The sequence below is a fragment of the Schistocerca piceifrons genome, chromosome 10 (genome assembly GCF_021461385.2).
Source record: "Schistocerca piceifrons isolate TAMUIC-IGC-003096 chromosome 10, iqSchPice1.1, whole genome shotgun sequence".
Taxonomy (NCBI): Eukaryota; Metazoa; Arthropoda; class Insecta; order Orthoptera; family Acrididae; genus Schistocerca; species Schistocerca piceifrons.
In genome coordinates, this window is record NC_060147.1 from 144630094 (window position 1) to 144649044 (window position 18951).

The 18951-nt window shown below is 40.8% G+C and overlaps 1 protein-coding gene across 1 annotated transcript in view; it reads right to left on the reverse strand.

Annotated features, from left to right (window-relative positions):
* LOC124718803 (protein disulfide-isomerase A5) overlaps positions 1-18951 on the reverse strand; it is a 169300-nt gene that overhangs the window by 56708 nt on the left and 93641 nt on the right. Inside the window, exon 3 of the mRNA XM_047244417.1 lies at positions 11113-11317. Within this exon, the coding sequence (XP_047100373.1) occupies positions 11113-11317 (205 nt within the window). The remainder of the gene's footprint in view (positions 1-11112; positions 11318-18951) is intronic.

The window sequence follows — 18951 nt, forward strand, 5'->3', positions numbered from 1 at the left end:
TCAGTTTGAGGTAAGGGTCCCTGATCAACTTTTAAAGGTGGTAGTACAGACCAAAAACAAGAAAAGGTCTAGTAAATACGGGCTCTAAAATGCGTAAATCTTCAACACTGTGAAACTAATCTCTCCTACATTTGAGGGTACTTAATGAGAGTAGCTGTATGGGAAGTTTGTTGGAAAAGTAAAGAGAGACTGACTTAATAAACCAGGTCTGCAAACAAATGGTAATGAGATGGGGAGCTATTAATATCAATGGGGGCTACTCTGGGAAGAAGGTAGAGCTGGCAGAGGCTGCAAGTAAGATGGGGCTGGACGTTTTAGCTGTTAGTGACATTCGGGTAAGGGGTGAGAAAGAAGAGGAAGTGGGAGAATACAAGGTCTACCTGTCAGGAGTCAAAGCAGGAATAGCACAATGGGGTGTAGGGCTTTACATTAGGAAAGAAATGGAACCCAGCGTAGTTGCAATAAGGTATGCAAACGAACGACTGATGTGGATAGATCTGACAGTGTCTAGCACGAAAATTAGAATTGGGTCAGTACATTCGCATTGTGAAGGGACAGATCAAGATAAGATGCATAGTTTTTATGATGCACTCAGTGATGTAGTTGTTAGAGTAAAGGACAAGGACAGTGTTCTGCTCACGGGTGATTTTAATGCCAGGATTGGAAATCGAACAGAAAGGTATGAAAAGGTTTTGGGTAAATTTGGAGAGGATATGGAGGCCAACAGGAACGGGAAACAACTCTTGGATTTCTGTGCCAGTATGGGCTTAGTAATCACAAACTCCTTATTTAAACATAAGAACATTCACCGGTATACTTGGGAAGGCAGGGGAACCAGATCTGTCATTGACTATATAATGACAGATCAGGAATTCAGGAAGGCTGTGAGGGACACACGTGTATTCAGGGGATTCTTTGATGACACTGATCATTATTTAATCTGCAGTGAAATTGGGATTGTGAGGCCGAAAGTGCAGGAGGTCAGGTCCATATGTAGGAGGATAAGAGTGGAGAAACTTCAGGATAAGGAAATCAGGCACAAGTACATAACAGCGATCTCAGAAAGGTACCAGTTAGTTGAATGTAGTCAATTACAGTCATTGGAAAAGGAATGGACAAGGTACAGGGACACAGTACTAGAAGTGGCTAAAGAATGTCTTGGAACAGTAGTGTGTAAAGGTAGGATGAAGCAAACAGCTTGGTGGAATGACACAGTCAAGGCAGCCTGTAAAAGGAAAAAGAAGGTGTATAAAAAATGGCTACATACTAGAACTCAGGTAGACAGAGAAAGTTATGTTGAAGAAGGAAACAAAGCCAAACAGATAATTGCAGCATCCAAGAAGAAATATTGGGAAGACTTTGGAAACAGGTTGGAGACTACGGGTCAAGCTGCTGGAAAACCATTCTGGAGTGTAATTAGCAGTCTTCGAAAGAAGGAAATGACAAGTATTTTGGACAGGTCAGGAAAACTGCTGGTGAATCCTGTGGATGCCTGGGGCAGATGGAGGGAATACTTTGAAGAGTTGCTCAATGTAGGTGAAAATACGATCAGTAATGTTTCAGATTTCGAGGTAGAATGGGATAGGAATGATGATGGAAATAGGATCACATTTGAGGAAGTGTAGAAAATGGTCAATATATTGCAGTGCAATAAAGCAGCTTGGGTGGATGAAATTAAGTCGGAACTCATCAAATACAGTGGAATGTCAGGTCTTAAATGGCTACACAGGGTAATTGAAATGGCCTAGGAGTCGGGACAGGTTCCATCAGACTGGACAAAAAGCAGTAATCACACCAATCTTTAAAAATGGAAACAGAAAAGATTGTAACAACTACAGAGGTATTTCTTTAATCAGCGTTGTGGGTAAAATCTTCACAGGTATTGTCGAAAGGAAAATGCGAGTATTAGTTAAGGACCAATTGGATGAAAATCAGTGTGGGTTTAGGCCTCTTAGAGGTTGTCAGGATCAGATCTTTAGCTTACGGCAAATAATGGAGAAGTGTTACGAGTGGAACAGGGAATTGTATCTATGCTTTATAGATCTAGAAAAGGCATATGACCGGGTTCCTAGGAGGAAGTTATTGTCTGTTCTACGAGATTATGGAATAGGAGGCAAAATTTTGCAAGCAATTAAAAGTCTTTACATGGACAGTCAGGCACCAGTTAGAGCTGACGGTAAATTGAGTTCACGGTTCAGAGTAGTTTCATGGGTAAGACAAGGCTGCAACCTGTCTCCGCTGTTGTTCATATTATTTATGGATCATATGTTGAAAACAATAGACTGGCTGGGTGAGATTAAGATATGTGAACACAAAATAAACAGTCTCGCATATGCGGATGACTTAGTTGTGATGGCAATTTCGATTGAAAGTTTGCAAAGTAATATTTCAGAGGTAGATCAGAAATGTAAGGACTATGGTATGAAGATTAGCATCTCCAAAACGAAAGTAATGTCAGTGGGAAAGAAATATAAACGGATTGAGTGCCAAATAAGATGAACAAAGTTAGAACAGGTGGACGGTTTCAAGTACTTAGGATGCACATTCTCACAGGATGGCAACATACTGAAAGAACAGTGAGCACTCAGCTACGATCTACTCTCTTCTGCGAGAAGGAAGTCAGTACCGAGACTAAGTTATCTGTGCACCGTTCAATCTTTCGACCAACTTTGTTGTACGGGAGCAAAAGCTGCGTGGATTCAGGTTACCTTATCGACAAGGTTGAGGTTACGGACATGAAAGTAGCTAGGATGATTGCAGGTACTAGTAGATGGGAACAATGGCAGGAGGGTGTCCACAATGAAAAACTGGGAATGAACTCCATAGATGTAGCAGTCAGGGCGAACAGGCTTAGATGGTGGGGTCATGTTACACACATGGGAGAAGCAAGGTTACCCAAGAGGTACCTGGATTCGGTTAAGAATGATTTTGAAGTAATAGGCCTAACATCAGAAGAGGCACCAATGTTAGCACTGAATAGGGAATCATGGAGGAATTTTATAAGGGGAGCTGTGCTCCAGACTGAATGCTGAAAGGCATAATCAGTCTTAAATTATGATGGTGATGATGATGATGATCTTCACTGTTTCTGCAACAATGTTCTGACCAGTTTTGCATAGCACAGGGTATCAGTACCATCTCTTAATCAATTTATTTGGCATATATCTCTCGAGTGCCATCAATACTATCTTCGAATACGATCGACATCTGCTCTTCGCTTACACAGTCAGCCTGGACGGAGTTAAGAATTTCTCTTAGGAAGGTGTCAAGTGAACTCTCGAGGCAAATTTTTATCGGCTCGTTTTAAATAGACGTACTTTGTGTTTATTTTTGGTGTGTTTCGGTGTTACGGTATTTGGTCTCACTTCAAAAACCTCGGGTCACTAAGCAATGTATCTGTCACAATTCTCCCTTCTTGCTCACGATTATTTAATGCTAAGAGGCCCAGTATGCAATCATTCACACTTTGAGTAGGCTCCTGAACTATTTTTCAAAATGTTTTTCTGAGAAAGCATTCAAGTAAATTTTGAATAATGTTTTATGCCTACCACCAGCTTTAAACGTGTATTTTTGACAACGTATTGGGGATAGATTGAAATCACCTCCAACTTCAATTGTTGGAGTGGGGTATCTATTTGACATAAGACTCAAGTTTTCTTTGAACTGTTCAACAACTGTATCATCTGAGTCAGGGGTTTGGTAAAAGGAATCAATTATTAATTTATTGTAGTTGTCAACAGCCTCTCCCCGTGCTAAATCACTGGAATCACCTACTTCAATTTCACCACAAGGTAAACTATTTCTGACAGCAACGAACACTCTACCACCACAGATAGGGCCTTCGTAAAAATTTCAGCTGAACTTATTTCCAGCTTTAGCCAGCTTTCTGTGCCTATAACTATTTGAGCTTCAGTGCTTTCTATTAGCACTTTGAGCTCTGGTTCTTTCTTGATGTAAGTACAACAAGTTTCAACTACAATAGCAACTGTTGCTAGGTCTACTTTCCTGTGTTTGTGCACCCTTTTAGACTGGAGCCCATTCTGTGGTTTCTGAAACCACCCAGTCCCCTCCCCCTCCACACAGCCCTCACTACCCATCTAGCCACTTCCTTTGTGTAGTGGACTCCTCACCTACTGAGCAGGACCCGCAAACCCGTCACCCGTCGATGTTAGTCTCGGAATCTGCAGTCTACGAGGTGGCAGAACTTCCACGATCCGTACCGTACTGTGCACCTAATGCTGGAGCTCCCACCTGCCAGTAAACCGAACCGCCGTCAAAGCCGAGATCTTTCCTCCAGAACAGGATAAGCGGCTGACCCTGGCTCGGGGGACTCTGTCGGCCACAGATAGTACTCGAAACCTGTCCGTCACGAGAAGCAGGGAGGCCCTCCGATCGGCCCTTCGGAAAGTATTTCACTGCCCGCCACACCACGGGACGAACTCTGGCTCGACTTCAGGTGAGGGATCGTACTCGATGTGGGCAGTACCCGGGCGGCCACAGTAGTGGACCGACCGGGGAAGACGTGGGACGTTCCGGATGTCCCTCCCACCTTCACGTCCGGCCTCCCTCGGTGATGTCAGAGCCGACACCGCCTGCAGCTGCGAGCGGAGGGTCACCGACTCGGCTCGCGTTCGAACACCGCGGCCACTACAGTACCTGACTGTACTAAATATGGCAAAAATATATTTCAGACAGTAAATAAACATTAAACCGTGCCTGATAAATAGACGAATACAGACAGAATTAATGTCTTTAAACTAAGGAGCACAGAGGAAATATAAAATAAGTTACTTCTTATGAGAAGCAGTATCAAACTCACTGATGAAAGCATTTTCCTCTGATGTGCACTGCAGTAACAAAGCATACTTTCATTCAATGATGGATGGAGCACTGACAATACCAATGTCAGATGAACAGTTACACACACACTGAAATATGTGGCTACAAGGAAAGATTGTAGCTCCACTCTAGTAGAGAGATTATTCAGTAAAAAGGTTCGGCTGAGACAAGCCAAAAAACAATGGTGAAATTACACTTTCAAAAATTACAGCCAAAGAAAAAGACGTGTGTCAATTTTCCGTATGTTGGAAACATTTCAGATAAAATATGCTAAATCTTTAAGGGAACTAATGTTTCCATCGTATTTCAGATAGAAAACAATATCAATACTTTATTAAAGAACATGTCAGATAGAAAACCACTAATTCGAGATGCCAGGGTGTACAGAATTGCTTGTGACCAATGTGAAAAATTCTACACAGGTCAAACTGGTAGGCAGTTGAGAATACTTCCGGCAGTCCAGTATCTCTGCTCTAAGCACGCTGAGCATACAAGTACCCTACAGGTCGACCCCATAGGAATTTAAGATAACTGCATAAACTTAATAAAAGAAATTACATGGAACTATCAAAAGGAACAGAAGTATTTTGCCACCTGCAAATTATACCAACAAGCCATCTTAAATGAGCAGAAAGGGTTTAAAAATAAAAGTTTTCTGGAGAAATTCATAGATGTTCTACAACTCAATGTGACCACCTAAATTGGCTAAGATGGTTTTTCTGGTAATATAAAGAATGCTTGACTATATGTGGACCCTCCCTAGAACGTATCTCTTTATATGACTGACCTGTACTGATAGTTTATAAATCTAACGAATGATATTGTACTGTACTATGTCTCAATACATGTTGGGAACTGGCCTTTGTAAAAGTTGTATCATTAAGATGAATGTGGTATGCACACCCATTTATATTTTCAGTTTATTTCTTCTGACGAGTAATTACAGAAATTAATGAGGGCATTTTAAATTGAAAACTTTTAACTGCATTTAACAATGCAATACTAGCATTTTTTAAAGCTAATAAGAGAATTAAAAATATAATATGTTATCTAGTACTGACAACTGTACAATTTATGTAAAAGGTTACACTGATTTCTCGTACATCACTTTCTACAGTTAATCAAGTCATTAGTAGTGTAATGAATTTCAGCTTCTACTATATTGCAACACATAATGTATTTTTAAACTAGTTCCATAGTGCGCAGGGTATTTGTGCATCTATGTTTGATTATCTATTTGAGCAAAAACTACATACACATGAAAGCAAATGTATGTCTCCTTTGATTGGCAAAAGAGTAATTGGAAAGATCTCTCTCTAAGTAGTTAGTAGTAGTAATGAGACTCGTTTTTACAGCAATGTACATAACTAATATTGCAGTACATTACATACTTTCACCTATTTCCATAGCGTGCAGATAATCGGCACTCCTATACTTCATAATTTCCTACAGCAAACATCACATACACGTGAAAGTACATGCTTCTCTCCATAAATTAGCAAAAGATAATTAGGAAGTTGTGTCTCATACATCTGATGACTATGTCAGGTTAGACTAATAATCTCAGTGTGCATCTACAATAGCATTGCACTAGACTATCATTCCTCAGTTACTGTATTTGTTTTCTGAAATGAAGCCTCACCTACTAGAACACTAACGGTGCCATGGGTTGCCTGAAGTCTAGGTTTGTGAGCAAGTAAAGTGCTGCATGGACAATACATGTTCTTATATAAAAACTTCTTGGATTACCAAGTCACAAAGAGAACTTGATGAGACAGAGAGAATAGAGCCGAGGAGCGGGAGGAAGGGTGGGGGGTGGGGGGGGGGGGGGGGATTATGGTTTGACTGTAAAATTTGAAATTAAATAATTTATGTGAGTTCAATGTACATAAATTTTACAAACATGATATTTGCTAATGCTTATTTAGTTTTGTATGCAAAAGTGACACAAATTTTTGGGTATAGTGTGTCCTTGTCACCGCAACTAATAGACGCATCTTAATTTAAATGTTTACCCATTTCATATGTGATCAAAGAAACAAAACAGTAGATACGGTGGCAACGCACAACTATAACCTGATGTCCTTTGATGAATGTGTAATATTTTCTTCTTTTAGTATTATAAGTTTATCTATGGACTGTTTTTGGCACGTGCACTACATACAGATGAAATAGTATCCTCTCATACGGATCCTGTTTGTACTGGGCTTGTGATGGTTGTTTGATGTTATGGTTAAGTGTGTACGAGCACATACTACCAGACTTCATTAAATAGTGGAGATGCTGAGTCACTCATAGGCAAAACAAAAAGACTGTCACACAGTCAGCTTTCGGCCATTGTTTATTGTGTGACAGTCTTTTTGTTGTGGCTATCTGTAACTCAGCATCTCCACTATATGGTGAGTAACTACTATCCTTTCTGCATTATTGCTACATTCCATACCAGCTTTTGCACTGTTTGATATTACCACACTACAACAGTAGAAACTCAATGAAACAATTATTGTGATAATTTGTCACTTTTCATACTTGCTATATTTGGCATATAAGTATTTTTGACCAATTGATGTGCATTATGTGTATCCAATGCTTCAACTTTTTTTGCACCTGCTTTCATGTGTAAAACTGTAGAAAATCACAAACTTGTATGTCTTGTACTTTCAGTATCTCCTAGGAAGATTGTCGCCCATACCAAAACCAGTAGAGAATAAATAAAATTGTACAGCTGTTGGGACAAAAACGTTTCCCCCCCCCCCCCCCCGAATAATTTGAAGGTGGAATATTAAACACATGTGTTGTTACATTGTATGTAAGGGGGCACAGCATGTAAAGAAGTCTGAAGCCACTATTGTAAAATCATTGTGAGAGACCGCATTCGAGTGAATTAATACTCAAAATATACTGAGCTCAACCTTTCTTTTAGGTTTATTTGGCAACTAATAACAACAGTTCACGTGTTAAAAACCATTGTTTGTGTGTTTCGGCCCATAACTATATCATCACATAAAAAGACTTAATACACAGTATACATAATGTAAGTTCTTTTATCTCACTTATATGTATACAATGTACTATATACAGGGTGTTACAAAAAGGTACGGCCAAACTTCCAGGAAACATTCCTCACACACAAAGAAAGAAAATATGTTATGTGGACATAAGTCCGGAAACACTTACTTTCCACATTAGAGCTCATTTTATTACTTCTCTTCAAATCACATTAATCACGGAATGGAAACACACAGCAACAGAACGTACCAGCGTGACTTCAAACACTTTGTTACAGGAAATGTTCAAAATGTCCTCCGTTAGCGAGGATACATCCATCCACCCTCCGTCGCATGGAATCCCTGATGCACTGATGCAGCCCTGGAGAATGGCGTATTGTATCACAGCCGTCCACAATACGAGCACGAAGAGTCTCTACATTTGGTACCGGGGTTGTGTAGACAAGAGCTTTCAAATGCCCCCATAAATGAAAGTCGAGAGGGTTGAGGTCAGGAGAGCGTGGAGGCCACGGAATTGGTCCCCCTCTACCAATCCATCGGTCACCGAATCTACTGTTGAGAAGTGTACGGGCACATCTACTGAAATGTGCAGGAGCTCCATCGTGCACGAACCACATGTTGTGTCGTACTTGTAAAGTCACACGTTCTAGCAGCACAGGTAGAGTATCCCGTATGAAATCATGATAACGTGCTCCATTGAGAGTAGGTGGGCGAAACTAAAATGAGCTCCAACATGGAAATTAAGCGTTTCTGGACACATGTCCACATAACATCTTTTCTTTATTTGTGTGTGAGGAATGTTTCCTGAAAGTTTGCCCATACCTTTTTGTAACATCCAGTATAAAGTCCTTTCAAATGATGTTCTGATGCTGGGCTTTGCCCAAAATGCATAAACAAACAAAAATTTTTACAAGTGAACTGTTGTTGTTAGTAACCAAATAAAGCTGTGAAAAAGAAAGTGTGCTCACTAATCACACAATGTTGAAAGGCCTCCTGCAAAATTTTACGTAGCAGCATAAGGTAATAATAATAATTACCAAAACGAAAAATGAGCATTGCACATCCTAACATTACGGAGTCATCGAATACCTCATAATAATAGGGAAAATACGCAATACGTTTGGGACTGAGACCTGTCAGCTACAGGCCTGCACACAGCAGAGAGCAGGCCGGGCTCAAGCGCACCACCAGCTGGCAGGTAACACTTTTACGTCTAGCTGTTTTTCTGCTGAGGATTAGCAATTTGTGCTTATTTTCCATGAATAATGCAGGTGTCATCAGCAAACAGGCAAAAAATTCAATTAAATTAACTTTTTATTTTATAAAAAGAATTAAGGGCGTGAAAGTTAATTCTTTTCTCACGCTGCTAAAAAAATAGCAGTTTTTGCACTATAACAATGATTTAAAACTTTGTGATTGTGGGGGGGAAAACGGAGAAGGGAGAGACAGACATCAAAATGAAGTTCAAGGCTGTAAAGAGAGAGGGATATTGAATTTTGTTGGAGACTACAACGTAGTGTATGCTGTTGGAAGAACCACATCTATTTGCTTCCCAGATTGCAGGTTGATATTGCGAAAAAATTCATTTACAGAGAAACGCGTACAGGATTTTGGGTTTGCCAAGAAAGTAGATTTAACTCTTTCCATTTCGGGCACAATTCTGCGCTTACACGGGGCTGACTTCAACTCTTTTCCCCGATACTGGTGTAGTTTGCCACAGCTTTTCACATAAGTAAAGAAAAAACCAGCTTCACAAGATTTGTGCTGGAAATATAACCTATTTTGTGCCAGTGGTGGTACAACTTTCTTGTGAAGTCATAGTAAAGATTGAGTTAGCCAACTGCTTTCTGTTGAAACAGACATTCACATTCTTTCCTATAAGCTGAATATATGTGGAAAAAGGTGCCTCTGAATGTGTGATACTGGTGGTATAATTAACTTTGAACTAAAATACATGTTTTCAATATATAGAGAGCAGATCTTTTTATCTTTAAAACCACCATATACACACTACAATGAAAAAATGTACACTGGTGAACCAAACTTAAGAACAAAACTTACATTCGCACGACGTGTCACTGCCGAGTGCCAGAGCTCGATGAAACTTCATCCGTAGATAGATATAACTGTTACACTATAGTACTGTAGGTAACCGAAAGCAATACACAACGAGATGGACAGAAATGACACTTTTACTGAAGGGGGCGGGAGGTGGCAAAGAGAGGAGGAGGGGAGGACAACACAGTTTTTAACGTGGTGCGAAATCACCACAGACGACAGTGCACGACCTAAAATGAGCTCCTGTGCTGGCCTACAAGGTCACTAATAAGTTCTCACAGTAGATCGTTCTGTTACTCCACCAGTGGCTGATAACTGTCGAACTGCCATCGGCGTACAGACGTCCCGCGACACACCTCGCCGACACTTCCCGGACATTCTCACGGGGATTTACACCGTGGAAACGGGCAGCCCGTTACCGAATATCCTGTCTCGTGCAAAGAGCCCCTCCACCTGGACTGTATGACGCAATGTCGACCAGAAATATTAAGTCGGAGTCAAACGCACGTGCGGAAGGGGTCCAGTGTCACAATAATGTCGACCCGTGAGAGTGACGTGTTCAAAGATTTGGAGATCAGTGCACCGTGGAACATTACGCCTACCCACACCGAAACACCCGGAACACCCGGAACGGCGAAACAATCGCTTTCGATGACGTTAACGGGTGCTCTACGTATTTCCACTTCTCGCCGTAGGGTACGACCCTCCAAAGTTATCGACTGCTGCCGGAGGAACGGAATGCCCTACCGCGACAATTCCTTACCGAGGTCACGGCCACCACGGAAGCCCGTCGCAGAGCACGCACTGTCGTCTGTGACGATAAAACACCCTATTAAGAACCGATCTGTGCCTTTTATAATGCCTACGGGCCATCATAAATCACTCCGATTTCAGTGTAATTATTATCCTCGAATAAGAGCGTCATTTCCGTTCGTCTCACTGTATACTCCTTTCAGTCGTCATCTGTGTTACAGTGCAGTAATTCTTTCTACGTACGGACCGAGTTTCACCAAACTACGTTACTCGGCAGTGGTGCGGAAGTTACTTTTGTCCTCAAGTTTTGCACACCGGTGTGTTTCTTGTGAAATAAGTATCAGAAAAGGTGTCAGTTTCATTGGTCATTTGAGGTCAGACTTTATTCTTTCTAGCAGCAAACTCGTCGTATTTTGGATCGGGTCTACTGGGCGTCAGAATACTGGTGACTGACCGCGGCATCGGGCAGGTGCGCGACGTCGGCGGCCGCCGGGTCCTCCTCCCAGGGCGCGTCGCCGGCAGGGTCCCGCATGAAGCTGACGATGGACTGCGCTGTCAGCGGGCGGTCGTAGTTCTTGTGGAACTCGCCGTCCTTGTAGTGGCGCAGCACCACCGGCTCGGGGTCCACCTTCAGCTTGCGGCACATCTTGCGGGCCTCCCTGTGACACATTTCCGAAACTAGTTAACACCGACAAAACTGCTGCGCTCTCTGGACAGGCGAATGTGTGGAAAAATTGTAGGAAACCTACTTCAAAGTGCACCGACTCTCGTGAAAATTGTTAACCGAGAAAGGCGTACGGGACCGAGCTGAAGAGTTTAGGTGTGCGACAACACACAGACGGCACTGGTGATGTCAGTTTTTCATCGTGCTGTGGTCTAAGGCACGTTTATGTGTGTCATCTCCCCCGACAGGAAACATCCTCAGAACTTACAAAGACGTGCTGTGCTAATTTCCAAATGTAAGTTATTTTGCGAGGTGAAACTGCCGAACTGTTCGTCGATAACCGCAGTACGGTCGAGTTGAGACGTCACTGGACTGCTGCTCAGTATAGTGGAGTTTCACAGGGTGCGTCCGAGTTTGTTCCAGAAAAGAATCGAGGTCCGATCGCTATCGTGCTGGGATGTACAGAGGGATCACGTAAATTTTAAAAAAATGAATAAATAGATACAATAAAAAAAGTAACAGAAAATACACAGAACTGAAATTAGACAACTTGTGGGCTCTAGTGCAAAATACAGCACATAGCACCAACTCCTCACGACGACATACTTCGGCCAAATTCTGTGATCCTCGACAGCAGTACGCCGACGTCACAACTAGACGATTGTGCCCTTCCTGATAAAAAATTCGGTAACTTGCTAAACGAGTTTGCATTTGAAAATAAACAAATTACACCTTTAGAGCCTCCACGTTTGTCTCACGCAAGAGGGAACAGAGCGTGATTCACAGAAGCATAAATTATATTACTGCTGCTGTGAGAGCTCGCATTAAGTGATGAATATGCGAACAGCCTGGAGCTCTCCGTTTTGGTTCTTTCAGCCTATGGCTACTTTACTGATTATCTGACTTTCTGCAAACACATGTGGCAGGCATTCTTGCAGAATTATCATCCATTACGTGTCACGGACTGAAGACAACCTCGAAAATTAAGGTCATATGTACTTGCTGCGGAGTAAAACAGTCACTGCGATGCACAGCCGTGATTTGACAGTATTGTCTATTGGTGAAACCTGTGAGGAAGTTATCAGTTGCACGGAAAAATCTCTTCCTGAGCTTCTTACTTGGATTAAAAATAACAATTTCAAATTACATTTTGACTTATATCAAACCGAACATCATACGGGATGTTTAAACTTAATGGTGACTTCCTTCTGTCCTCCTCAAAATTACTTGTCAACGTTGGAATAATTCAGTCAAGAGAGTACTTCCACGATTAAATTGCCAACTGTTTCGTTTAGTGCTCTTAACTGGCACGCGAGTAGAAGCATCCCCTTTTTGCAAAACGTGAAATTGAGAAATTTTTACGAAATTTTACAATTTTTTCGCAAAATGCAAAACTATATCTTTAAGCAAAATCGCAAAATGATCGAAGAAATTGTGTAGAATCACATCATTTGAAGTTAGCTGTGAAAATTCAATTCAACTTATGGCAATGAAATCAGAATATCGAGGTGAATCGATTCTACACCACTTCCTTGTATATCAGATAAACTTCACTTTTAGCACAAGGAAACCAATCAACTATGTCCAGCGCATTCTTTGAGGTGACGGTGTATCGCATGTTGGAAATTGTAGCTGATCATCGGTGACAGGGGTTTTAGGTGTATTTCAAGTCCTGTACGATATACGATCCTAAGTGAAGCATTATAAGTGAAAATATGATAATTTTGAAATTCACACTTTCTGAGTGAGGAACCATTGCAGAACAAATCAACCCTGCACACATTATTAGGTTACTGTCAAGCGATTACAAACTATGTGCACGACAATGGACTTCGCTTACATTATTTAGTTGAGCGTAAGAACACATCCAATGCAGGAGCCTGACAGCGACCCTGTTGCACAGTAAGGTTGACTTTAGTGCTGTCTGTCCATTATGGTTCAGTTTAATACTTACGTATTTAACTAACAATGGATTTCGGCTAGGTGCTTTCCATGGTTTATGATTTCTCATTACACCAGCAGCTATGCTGTGAGCTGTTTAACAATCATTCTCAGTTCTTCGATATGTAATGTAGCACCGCTTGTCAAAGAACGTATAACATAACATTTTGTGTCATTTATTACGCACGTGTAATGTCAAGAAGTGATGGATGTGTGTGAAGTGTTTCTATGCCAAAGAAATCACGCCTGAAAAACGAACTATGAACCCAAGCTTAAAATTACTGTGTTCCTATCTGCTCGTGATATTCTTTTTAACACAACTGACCACTTGACAGCTATGTTAAAAGGTGTGTTTTCTCATTCTAAGATAACACAAAATGTTATGAAAAGGAGCGAAACTACGACTATTATAAGAAATTCTATTTCATCTTTTCATAAAAATGATAATATTTCCAAGCCTCACAGGGTAAAATTCTTCATTTTGACAGATGAAAGTAGCAATATTGCTTCAGTCAGTTCTGCTTGCATTTTTGTGTGCTATTATGCCAGAATGGAAAGCATAATATTGAGCAAATTCTTCAGTTTGACTGAACTAATTACAGTGTCTGTAAGTGGGGCAACTGGGGCTAACTTGTATGAGAAACTCACTCATGCCTTAGTACAACATACTTTTCCATTAGAAAATGTAATTGGCTCAGAAGGCACAAATACTATGGTGGAGAAGCACAATTCAGTATCCAGTCGACTAACAGAGTTTCTTCCTGGAAATGTACAAACAAAAGGCATTTGTCATTCGATTCACTTCTGTGCTGCTAATGGAGGCAAGAGACTTCCTAGTCATAGTGAGGAATTTGCAACATGTGTACATAATTCTGAAAACTAAGTTGCAATGTCGGCTAGCGCAATTTCAAAAACGTATGCATCCTAAAGAACATAAAATACCACATCCAATGCAGACTCATTGGCTGTCACTACTTTCTTTTGTGGAATGAATGTTGGAGCAGTCGGATACATTAATTTTATTTTTTGCTGCTCAGTGGGCAACAGAAAAGTTTAATAAGTGCAAAGACATCCGCAACTTGCTCCCTGAGCCATTCATTAAATGGTATTTCCAATTTCTGAAGTGGATTTTGCCCAAATTTAATACAATGAATGTTTACTTTCAGTCTTCAAAAGCTGTAGTGCTAAATTTAAACAAATGGAAAAATCTGCTAAACATATTTTGCTAACCTACACAAAACAGAATTGCGTTCAGAAAGAACCTTTCGGTACAATTATTGTAGATCCTGTAGAGGTTGCAGATGAGACCAGTTTTATGGACATTAGCATGTATTTAGGTGTAGAGCTGCTGGAAGCAATGAAGTCAAAGGATGTTTCGGTTGTGCCTCATCCTATATGAGAATTTAGGGAAAGATGCTGCAACTTCTTAATTCGTGGATATAAAGAAATTCAAATGTGGTTTAAATTTAATGACCCTCTGCTAGAACATTTATCTGTATTATCTCCGAGAACAGCCTCGTCTCGTACGGAGAGAGAAGTTGCACCTACATTAACAACATTGTCAGATACTTTTTGTTTGAATCCGTATATGAAGGGAAAAGAGTTATGTCACGAGATTACTTAATGAATGAGGAAGAGTTAGAGATGGGACACCCCAATTTCCAAATTTTCATTATCATTTTCTAAAATTAATTTCCTTTACAAGTGTTTGTTTTCAACCAGATATTCAGAATGAAAATTTGAAGCTGCCTGTCTGCACCTACAGTGAATGGAACTCTCCCAGCATCACATTGCGTCAAGCAGTTCGGCTGCTGCTCCGCTACATTCCAGCCAACGGAGTCTACGATTGAAAGAATGACTACAGCCCATCTTTACCCATTGGAGGATGTACATGAAGATGATAAATTTCCAACTATATCAGATGACTGTACTGAAGTCGGCGACAGTGAGCAGATTCGTCTAGACAGGTGCAAACAGTTTTTAGCAGTGACACTGTTTATTTTTATTTTTTTTAATTTCATTAAATGCTTTTTTTAACTTCGGAACATAGGCCAATTAATACTATCAGCATTACACCACGATGGTAGTAGGTGGGCAAGAAGTGAAAAATAAAAATGTATTATATTTTTCAGCAAAAATTTTTGTAGTGATTTGTGTAATCCATTTGCAATGACTTGTAGCAACACTGGTCGAAGCATTCAGTCTTACACTTTGTGATTCGTTTTTGTGCTGCAGTTTGTTAATACAAGGGCAGTTCAATAAGTAATGCAACACTTTTTTTTCTGAAACAGGGGTTGTTTTATTCAGCATTGAAATACACCAGGTTATTCCCCAATCTTTTAGCTACACAACACTATTTTTCAACGTAATCTCCATTCAATGCTACGGCCTTACGCCACCTTGAAATGAGGGCCTGTATGCCTGCACGGTACCATTCCACTGGTCGATGTCGGAGCCAACGTCGTACTGCATCAATAACTTCTTCATCATCCGCGTAGTGCCTCCCACGGATTGCGTCCTTCATTGGGCCAAACATATGGAAATCCGACGGTGCGAGTTCGGGGCTGTAGGGTGCATGAGGAAGAACAGTCCACTGAAGTTTTGTGAGCTCCTCTCGGGTGCAAAGACTTGTGTGAGGTCTTGCGTTGTCATGAAGAAGGAGAAGTTCGTTCAGATTTTTGTGCCTACGAACACGCTGAAGTCGTTTCTTCAATTTCTGAAGAGTAGCACAATACACTTCAGAGTTGATCGTTTGACCATGGGGAAGGACATCGAACAGAATAACCCCTTCAGCGTCCCAGAAGACTGTAACCATGACTACCGGCTGAGGGTATGGCTTTAAACTTTTTCTTGGTAGGGGAGTGGGTGTGGCGCCACTCCATTGATTGCCGTTTTGTTTCAGGTTCGAAGTGATGAACCCATGTTTCATCGCCTGTAACAATCTTTGACAAGAAATTGTCACCCTCAGCCACATGACGAGCAAGCAATTCCGCACAGATGGTTCTCCTTTGCTCTTTATGGTGTTCGGTTAGACAACGAGGGATCCAGCGGGAACAAACCCGTGAATATCCCAACTGGTGAACAATTGTGACAGCACTACCAACAGAGATGTCAAGTTGAGCACTAAGCTGTTTGATGGTGATCCGTCGATCATCTCCAACGAGTGTGTTCGCACGCTCCGCCATTGCAGGAGTCACAGCTGTGCACGGCCGGCCCGCACGCGGGAGATCAGACAGTCTTGCTTGACCTTGCGGCGATGACGACACACGCTTTGCCCAACGACTCACCGTGCTTTTGTCCACTGCCAGATCACCGTAGACAATCTGCAAGCGCCTATGAATATCTGAGATGCCCTGGTTTTCCGCCAAAAGAAACTCGATCACTGCCCGTTGTTTGCAACGCACATCCGTTACAGACGCCATTTTAACAGCTCCGTACAGCGCTGCCACCTGTCGGAAGTCAATGAAACTATACGAGACGAAGCGGGAATGTTTGAAAATATTCCACAAGAAATTTCCGGTTTTTTCAACCAAAATTTGCCGAGAAAAAAAATGTGTTGCATTACTTATTGAACTGCCCTCGTAGGCTAGTGACAACTTTCACCCGAGAAAAAGAATTTCGTCAGAAGGAATTCATGTGTTTGGAAAAATTATACTTATATGCAAATACTGCAATGTGCTAACTGAGTGGCAGAAAAAGGACATGTGCCTAAAACATATCAATAACAATTCTTCCCAAACAAAGAATAAGGAGGAGGCACCAATGACAACTGGTGTCAGAAGGTGAGTTACCCTCACCGACATCAGTGCAGTGGCAAAACGAACAAAAACTGAGACAGAAGAATTCGTATCGACCACTCGAGATTTTGTTGAGACATATTCCACTGGAAAAATTTGTTTGTCCAAAGTTGAGAGAGTAGATGAACAAATACGTACCCGGATTGTGTAACATTACACATTTTTGAAAGGGAAGAATTTTGAGTTTAACTTATATTGATGCACAGTTCGGCTGTGGGGCTTCGGGGCAGCAATTTTCCTAGTTTTATTAAAAGTAGACAGATTATGTTTTACATAATGAGATGTAGCTGGGAGGGAAGATAACACCTCCACACTTTCTTAGAACCCACCATCCTGCACTAAAAACTTACTCTTACTGTAAAAGCAAGAATGAGACAGAGACTTTGCGAATCAGCAATATTCGGACTTTCCTGTGCCGGCCACTTTTGTGCGGCAAGAATTTCAAATTGTAGAAATAGAGGACCTCCTCAACCTAACTAACTGCCACACATCAGCTTAACATTAACTGCACGAAGTACGGGACAATGTATCGAAGTTGGCTACCCTCTATTTAAACGTGCGTGAGTTGGCCACTCGACACGCGATTGCTGCGTGGTCGCTATATTGGCAATTGGAAGCCCTGAAATCGAACTAATATCCATATTTTTTCATAATATCAATTACTATGTTAATGTGGGGATGGGAATCAAACTGAATACACTTTTCGTACTCAGTACATTAATTATTATTTTGATATTAGAGATAGCAAGATATGAAGACTAGTGAGCTGCAACCATTGAACACAAATGCAATTGCAGGCACAATTCAAGCAGCACAAATGATGATCGAACAATCCAATACATTTCAGTACCCCGTGGTGTGGCTAAGATCTTATTTTCGTTCAATGATATTTGGGCTTAGGTAATACATCCTGTATCCCTCATTCATTTCAAAGGCAATGAAATTAATAATTTAATTCCTTAAAAAGTGTTAAATAGTACTCTAATATGGGGTCTACTGACATTTTCAAGATGCTGGAGACTTGCCCTCAACTGGAAGACTGTGGGAAGGTTCTGTAGTTTGAATCATCAAAGAGGAGGAGAAAAGTTAAAAGAAGCTGTGAAAGATGACAGTTTCAGTTCTTTGTGATGAAACGAGACAGAAAAGGACAGTGTGTGTTCACGGTCTTGTAATGGTACTTTGACTTCCGCGCCTCCGCCAATACAAAGTTATAATTTACGATCGCGCACGCAGAAGAGCGCTGCGCCAGCGACCGATTTTATAAATAATTTTGTTCTTTTTTTTTACTTTTGCGTAGTTTTTTTGTTTTTAAGAACTAAAGGAGGACTCTCTCTCTCTCTCTCTCTCTTGTCTTGATACGAAAGACGTGTATTTTTCGGCGACGTTGAATGTGCTTTTGGTGAAAATTAAAATTTACATTACAAAGCGATGTTGTTTCAATAGCTAATGAGAAGAAGAGATAGATAAAATAAAAAGGTAACACTACAATTGGCGTCCTGGTGACAGGACGTGCAATCTTCGGATTTGATACAAGTGCAGTTAGGATTTGATACAAGTGCAGTTAGGATTTGATACAAGTGCAGTTTGGATTTGATACAAGTGCAGTTATTATAAATTTTGGACATTTTATCTAATTTTAAGCACTTAATAGCATCAGAAGATGAATTTGGACTAAGTCTCATTCATTTCAATTGCAATGTTACGTGCATGAAATTTACAACAATATTGTTTTCCCTGTTATTAATTTGTGTTAATTTTCATTTCCATGTTGAGGAAATTAATTTGGTAAAAAAAAAAAAGGGAAAAGGATAACGTTCCATAAAATAATTTGCACGGACGCGAAAGAAAAATTTGGGATTGAAAACTATATATTTGACGCTACATTTGCAAC